Source organism: Sceloporus occidentalis, unplaced genomic scaffold (assembly GCF_023333645.1).
Source record: "Sceloporus occidentalis isolate IW3139 unplaced genomic scaffold, rSceOcc1.0.p SCAF_1, whole genome shotgun sequence".
Taxonomy (NCBI): domain Eukaryota; kingdom Metazoa; phylum Chordata; class Lepidosauria; order Squamata; family Phrynosomatidae; genus Sceloporus; species Sceloporus occidentalis.
The window spans coordinates 169,963,519-169,971,966 of NW_028316981.1; the positions used below are offsets into that span (position 1 = coordinate 169,963,519).

General features: G+C 39.3%; 1 protein-coding gene across 4 annotated transcripts in view; it reads left to right on the forward strand.

Annotated features, from left to right (window-relative positions):
- The window catches only part of SENP1 (SUMO specific peptidase 1), a 47,312-nt gene extending 44,696 nt beyond the window's left edge, over window positions 1-2,616 (forward strand). For all 4 annotated transcript variants that reach the window (XM_089481913.1, XM_089481938.1, XM_089481922.1 and 1 more), the window contains one exon: window positions 116-2,616. In XM_089481913.1, the coding sequence (XP_089338039.1) occupies window positions 116-178 (63 nt within the window). In that variant the 3' untranslated portion in view covers window positions 179-2,616. The remainder of the gene's footprint in view (window positions 1-115) is intronic.
- The last annotated feature ends 5,832 nt before the right edge of the window (window positions 2,617-8,448 follow it).

Consider the following 8,448-nt stretch of genomic DNA (forward strand, 5'->3'; position numbering starts at 1 on the left):
CTATGGAACAGCTGATTGGCTTTGGGATTGAACACCAAGGCACTGGACTATAACTGCCACTTTACATGTGCATGGCAGGAGCATTAATACCTTTTTCTTTCTGTTTTCATTAAAGCAACACATGCCTTATTTCCGAAAGCGGATGGTCTGGGAGATCCTTCATCGGAAACTGCTGTGATTTCATCTCAAGTGTCAGACCCTTCAGAGACTGCGAACCAGGCCTTGGCCATTGTCTGCCATCTCCATTGTGGACTGCACAAGTGTCCCACTGATGCTTACAAGACCTTATATGTCACATTATGTGGCTTTTTAAAACAATAAATCTATTTCACGGAGTAGTGTGTCCAAAGCACACTTTTTTGTATTTTGAAACCGTGTTTTTACTAGTGACTTTTAGAAGCACTAAGGAGTGCAACTTTTTATTTTCAAGTAAGCTTCCTGTAATTTTTTTTTTAAATGCTGATTTGGGGGAACAACTTCACATCTGCCAGGATACAGCTGCAGAGTAAGGGGTAAATGCTTATGCCATGTATGTCATGATTTGGACAAAAATTAACATCAAAACTCAACATACTGCTACGTATTACAATTGCTATAGATGGTCTTCCTCAACAGATGTGTTGAGCATAGAAATAAAACATTTGTACATGCATGGGGAAATCCAACTGGACCACATTTGCCATTTGGGTGTCTACGCATGTGTTTATTTCTACAGCTTGCTGCAGATAGCCCGGAGGTTTCCTGCAGCAGCCATAATACTTATTTGCCCTACATTATTATTGCCCTTCAAACACCTTGCGAAATGGAATTCCTTGAGAATGGCAGCCCTAATAGTCACCAGCACATAAGAAGCAGCTTCTGAATTTTACTCCATGACTATGACCTTCCTTTCAGTCCTGTAGCAGGGGATGGCAAATGGAAGATGAGCAATATTAGTTCATTGATGTTCAATCAAAAGTTTGTTTGAACATTGGGTATCACTTTGCTCACAGTGAGTCTGTCATTAACTCTCTTCTAACTAGAAACTCAGACCCAGGAGAAATGATGGAGAATGTGTAGCCCTTCAGATGTTGGGCAGCTTCTAATAGTTCAACAATTTCTGAATATGCTCTCCAGCCCTGCATTGGAAAGATAAGGCACTTGATCACACAGGCCTCCAAATTGTTTATTTTGGTTTCATTTTCCATAATTGTCTGTTCTTTGTGTGGGTTCTATGGATGGCTTCTGATGCAGAAAGGGAATAGAGTAGGAAGCTGCAGGGCACTTAAGGGCCCAGTTTCTTATGCCCAGAGAACTGGGGACAGTCCCTATAAAATTGAAGACCCCCCTTTTTTTATATATATATTCCTGGCTTATCAGAATTTAAGGAGATCCTGAAATTAGGAGGGAATTTTGCCTCACATACTTCCTACAAAATAGGATTTGTAAGCATACCGAGCAGCTATAGGTTAATGGATGCTTATCTGACAGGATGGAGCAATTTTTGATCATTAGCTATTTGTAGAATTTAGGTACAATATGACGTGTAAAAACATTTTTAATTGTTGGTAAACCATTTTTATACCACATGCATATATATATATATATATATTTATAAGCCTTCCTCAATGATGTAACAGTGAACAAATGTCTGCTGAGTTTTGCAGTTCTTCTGTGTTCTGTTATAACTCTTACTCCAAAATCGAAGCCTGACCTCATTTTTCTTCTATCATGACCACTCCCTTTTGTTTCTACTCTTAATAGCCATTAATGTTGCTGTAAAGGACGTCCTAAATGGGAATTCTTCTCCTTCACATTGTACTTTTTTGCAGGTGTGTGTGTTGATGCAGACATAGCCTTCCCTAACCTGATGGCAATGTGAGTTGCAGCCCAAAATGTCTGGAGGGCTACATGTTGGAGAATGTTGCTATAGAGTCTATACAGTTGGTACATGAAACAAATGCAAGAGACCTTGCCAGCAGCAGCCTTATGTTTACAGAAAGGCAGAGTCCAAGGCTCAAGTCTCCCTCATTGACATAACATTTAGTCATTGTGGGAGAGATGCTAAACTGTTAGACCTCAGTGGAATGTCTCCTGTTGTAGCTATCCTGGTTGACAGTGAATTGTGTACAATTTTTCCACAACCCTACAATTTACTTCAGTGGGAGCTCACCACAACTGCACATACGAATGGGCATTGTGCAGCAGCTCTATTGGATATCTACAGACTATTGGACAACAAAAGTGGGATGCATTTGGAAACCAGGTCTGAAAGATGTTGGACAGCTTACACATACCTCCCCAATGTACCTTTCTTTTAATGCTGAATAATTATAAAGAGTTCTTGTATTTTTGCTGTCAAATAGGGAACAGTTTATATATATATATATATATTCCGTACTTGTAAACAGTAGTTTTGTACAAATGCCCCATTGCCCACCCTTCCCAAGTCATGCTCTTCCTAGACAAGTTTATACCTTTTTGGATCTATCTGTGTTTTTTATACCAGTCTCTTTTGGTCACTTTTTTTCTATGTTTTTCTGCAAGTAATAATTTGAAAAATCCTGAAATCTGTATTTTTTTTGTAACGTGTTATTCTTAAATAAATCCAGCTATTAAAAATGTAAACAGATTGAATCTGGTCTGCTGTGTCGTTTTCTCACACATCCTTTTTCTTCATTGTTATCTAAAGCTAGAGCTATTCTTTCCTTGCTTTGTAACACACAGTACAATTTACCTTGTATGCATGTTCATTCAGATCAATGTTTCCTGCCCGAATCCATGGAACTGCTGCTGTGGATGGTGGGATAGGGAAAATGTTCAACAGAATCAGATGAAGGTGTGCACAGATTGTGCCACATGCTACAGAAAGGGAAGCTCTGGCAGCTCCATGTTGCAATTGTACTCTAATTCAAAAGTACAAAAAACAACAGGGCATTTAAAAAAAAAGCTATAATCAACTTGTCAATAGCCTGTTTTTAGCCTGCCAAATTCTACTGAGATGCTACAAGCTTGTTCCAGGTACACGGATAATATCTACTGCTGCTGGTAGGGGGCAGTAACTAATTGATTTCTTTCTCAGATACTTGCTCTTTCTCAGGAAAAATGCTCAAAAGTGATCATAAGAATGTAAGAGGACCCATGCTAGTTGAGACTAAAGGCCTTTGCTCTAGGGCAGAAACAGGCACACAACAACAACAAAGTAGTCTAGTATTCTGTTTCCAAAGGAGCTAGGGTACAAAACACCTTGCCTGCATGATCTGCCAACTGGTATTGAGAACCACACTGGTGCTTTATATGACTTATATGAAAGGGATAAACATTTCCAGCTGGTCCCACCCCACTGCCTTGGAGCCCAATAAAGCTTATTTGGAGACAGAGTTAGAAATGTTTGTGGAGATAAATGTTGAGTAATAATTATTAATGTAGGTAGGACTTGATGGACTGACAGTCTACCTTCCCAGATGAGAGATGGGAAAGTGATTCAGACAAAAACACCCAGATGAGAACTCTGAGGGAAGCTGCTATGAGTGAAAGGTGTAGCGTTCCTACATGTCAGCGTTGTCTGTGTAGTATAGAGATCTACTGTGGCTTACATTCAGTTTTGTTTTGGGCTTAAGCTTTTATTCCTTCCTGTTTATTTTCAAGATGCTGGATTTATTTCAGTTTATTTAAATTTATTTCAGTTTATTTGAATTGTTTTGTTTGAAGCTATACATATTTTATCACATGTGCCTATTGACATAAAAGAGTATTTATAACTGTTCCTATTGTTATTGAATTGTTATACAGTAAGTCTCCATTCATTCCAGGATACATTCCAGGACTGTTCATGTAGAACAAAAACCACAGATCATTGCGAACACTTTTTCTTAACTGAAATGAACAACGTCTTGGATTTCCAGCAGAAGTATATCATAGAATTGAACTGGATGACCTAGAAATGCTTAGAGAGAACACTTCTCTAGGTATGTTGTAACCCGCCTTGATTCTTCGTGAAAAGGTGGGCTATAAATTATTGTTATTGTTATTGTTATTTCTAGGTGCTCTGGCACAATTCTGTGGTATACTTTGGCTGGAAGTTGACTGGGACAGTGTGCCAACGTGATTAACAGGTGGGTAGTGTACATCAAGTCAACAAGTTAACATGGGAACACTAGACAGCATGAGGCAACATGAGAGACCTGCAGTTCTTAGTGCATAAGTGAAACTGGGTAAACAAATCCTCATTAAGCAGGGTCTTACTGCTGCTGTTTGATCCATTACAAGCCATTTTGATCACAATTGCATGGGACTGTACTATACAAAAGGAACTGATATTCCTGCAGATACTGGATGGTAATATATAGCAGACTAGTATATGTATCCTTCATGAATGTCTGATCTCTTAAACCATCCCAGCTGCATGCCAAGGCCACATCTCTATGACAGAGAATTTCATCGTGTAAATCCAGCATGGTGTAGTGGTTTGAGTGTTGGACAACGACTATGGAGACCAGGGCACAATTCCCAGCTGAGCCATGAAACGCACTGGGTGACCTTGGGTAAGTCATTTGCTTATAGCTTCAGGGGAAGGCAAGGGCAAACCTCTGAACCAGTCTTGCTAAGAAAACCCCAGGATAAAGTCGCCATAAGTCAGAAATGACTTGAAGGCACACAACACACACAATGTATTACCCAAAGAAGTAATGCCCTGTCTTTCTGAACTGCCAATCATTTAGCTTTATTAGATGAACTTGCATCTTAGTATCTGAACCCCCTATCCATGTGCTTCACAACAGATGTAATTTTAGATAGCTTTATTATTCCCTTCATCCACTGTTCAATCTCCATTTCCCTCCTTTACCTTTTTTCTAAACTAAACCCAAGTATTGGAACCTTTCCTTCAGGAGGGTTGCTCCATTGAATTGCTGTGGGGTTTTTTAAAAAAAACCTTCCATTTTGGCTCTGCAACAGTACTTCTCAAAATGGTGGTCCATGGACTGCTGCTGGTCCCTTAGGCATTGGCTGTCCCTGGTCAGTTTTCAGGAAATAAAGAATTGTAGCCAATGGGCACAAATTTGGTCCCTGGCAGACTAGGAAAAAAGAATTGTTAGTCCGCTACATCAGAGAGGTTGAGATGCATCACTCAACAATATGCTTTCTGAAATGTAGTGACTAGAATTCACAAGCTGGTGGGGCTACATCCTGGAATCTTGAAAGACAGGATAGAATAGAAATACACCAACAAATAAAATGAATGTATCACTTAAGATGAAATTGGCCTGGCTGGATTTGTGACCTGTGTCACAAAAATAGGCTTAGCCCTAAAACCTTGTGAAATGGGTAGTGGACTGCTGTCGTTGAAGGTAGCAGACGGAGGAAACAGTAATAAGCCTATTTCTGCAAGTAGCTCTTCATTTTGTCTTACAGAATCCTTTAAAGTGCAATAACATTCAAAATCCACAAAACCGTGTTACCTTTATGGGACCAACCAAAATGCACAAAATATATGAGGCAGGCTTTTGAAGCTCCACTGGCTTTTTCATCAGGCAAAAGTGTTAAAAAATCATACAGGAGAGGGGAAAAAAGATAAAATGATGATGTTTGTCACAGGCCTGCATTTTCTCAATGTGTTTTTGTGTTGTTCTGTGGAGGGATAGCTATACAAGCAGGTCCCTCCTCCTATCCATGTTTCACTGGGAAGAGTGGCTAAGCATTGTCATACAGTTTTTCTCCTTAATTCTCTAGTCTTTTAAAGCAGTGGTGGGCAAGTTCTGATTCTCCAGATGATGTTGCAATGCCAGTCCCATCATCTCTGACCATTGGCTAACTTCATCAATATCTCCAGCCAAAATTTCTAATCATGTTGACAGGGGCTCTTATCCTAACAGATTTGGAAGTTACCTGATTGTGGAAAATAGACAGGGTAGATATTCGCTGGGTTTTCTGTCCTGGGGACCTATTATGAGTGAGAATATGGTAGGTAGACCAAGAACATCACAGCAAAGTATAATAGTGGGTTTCGAAGAGGTTTGAAACTCTGATGGAGTGAGAGGTATCCTGGGCGATGTATTCAACCTTTATTTTATCCTTGCTCTTTTAAGTGAGTATTATCAGTCTCTCCCTGGCTAGGTATTTTCAGGTCATGTTGACTTTCTCCTCCTTGCAGCCTACTCTGTGCAGACATGAGCAAGACTTTACCCAACATTTCCAAGCAACCAGTCATTAGCATCTTTAATCTCCGCTTATACCCATGAACAAGCAACTTCTGTAAATGTACCTTCAGCTCAACAGACAATGGTCCATTTATTCCTTGCTACTGCTTCTCCAAACTTTTTTCTCAAAGAAGATGGGACCTATTTCTCTCCTGTCCAAACAGACTCTCTACAGTGGTCTTCACAGCTTCCTCAAAACTTTGCCTTACCTGCCAGCCTGCCCAGCCCACATGGGACTTAGGTCTGGGCCCAGTGCTGAGCAGTGTCCTGCATCTGTGTGCCTTCAAGTCATGTCTGATTTATAAAGATTCTAGATGAACCTAAAAGGAGGCTTTCTTTCAAGATTTGTTCAAAGGGGCTTGCCTTTACCTTCTTCTGAATCTGAGTTTGCCTGGCCCAAGATCACCCACTGGGGTTCTGTGGCTGATCGGGGATTTGAACTCTGGTTTCCCAAAGAGTCCTAGTACAACACTCAAACCATGTTGGATCTGTAGGAATTGGTAGGTCAGGAATATATGACCCTCTAGACAACCGAATGCTATTCTATCAGCTCTGGCCAACATAGCCTGCGGTGTGGAATGTAATTAAAAATAACCCTCTTTCCTAATTTGAACTAAAAACAGTCAGACCTAAGCACACAACAGGCTCAGTGGTGCTTTTACTACCATATGTGGGAAATATGCATAAAATGACTTAAGAGCAGGCATTTCTAGTTTTAGCAGCTGCACACCTAAAGACAATGACCCACATTCTCATTTTTATTTTGGTTCAGAAACTTCCTGATTATCACTCTGTGCAGATCTGCCATGGGACAGAAACTGTTCTGTAAATGTTTGGTTCAGCTGAGATTAATTCCTCGTTCTGCATTAAAGGAGAGGAAAGAAGTATCTCTTGAATACCTCTAAAACGTGTGGGCCAAAACCTGAGCTTTCTAAGCAAACAAAACAAGTCCATTTACATTGATATAGCCAGATTCAGCTTCTTGGCCAGGACAGGACTACCCACAAAAGGCCACAAATATTTTATAGCTATGGCCAGTGTGATGCTGCTGTGTTTAGACAAGAGCATCTGAGTGTGACTTGGGAGTCCTAAAACCAAAATCACTTAACCATAAAACTTATTAGGTGACTTTGAGACAGTTGCTAACTTTTAGCCTGTCCTGTCTCAAGAGGACTATTGAGAAGCTAAAATAATATGTATGGGTGGGTGCCTTGGCCTTCTGGGAGAGAAGGGCAAGATAAAAATGCCACATATAACAGCCATGTGCATTAAAAACAAGGTACATATATCATTTATAGTACTGGCAATGCAGCCACTCAACTATAATTTTTCTTATGCTCCTTCATGCTGATATTATAATTTAAACTGGTAGCTTGGACCCATCAGCAGCAATAGGGAGACTGGAAACAACTATTTTTAAAATCCAGTCCCAATTTGCCATAGTCTTCCTCATGGTACTGAAAAGAAAGTCGATATAGACTATAATTGTTCAGTTCAAAAGGCACAGATTTTGGTAAATAGTAAGGCAACAACATTGATTGAAATACAAAAGGGAACTAGATAAGGTTGTCCCCTCTTACCCTTGTTGTTTATTTTTAATTTGTGAAACTGAAAGATATCAGACAAGATGATCAAATTTGTGGAGTGAGAGTTAAAAAAAAACACACCACAGTATAAATTATGGGTTTATGCGGATGATCTTATAATATTGACACAAAATCCATTTGATTCACTGAAGGGTCTCCTGGAAAAAAATTAAGTTTTTGGAAGCATGTTCTGAGTTTAATGTGAAATGTGATAAAACAAAATTGTTGACTAAAATATGTATTTAGAAGAGGAAAGTGAATTAACTGCTCTTTCGAACTTTAAAGCAGAAAAAAAAGGAAATCAAATACTTGGAAGTTACAGTCATGAAGAATAATGGTTTACTGTTTCAAAACAATCATTAAAAAGTCTGGAAAGGTATTAAAAGAGACTTAGAAAAATGGAGAAAGCTAAACATATCTCTCTTCTGGGGAAAAATGCTGTGATGAAACCAAATGCTTTGCCAAGGCTCTAATTTTTTTCTTCTTCAAATGATCCCTATTATAAGAATTGAAATTTGTTTGGCAAGCAAGGAAACCCAGAATAAAACGTAAAACAATGTATGATGCTAATGAAAGGAATGGCTCAGGAGTCGCTATATTAAATTGCATTATGAAGTTTGTTGTTTCGTATGGTTGAAGAAATAAATCTTGGTTAGAGTTGAGAGACTGGTACAGGAAGGTAATGA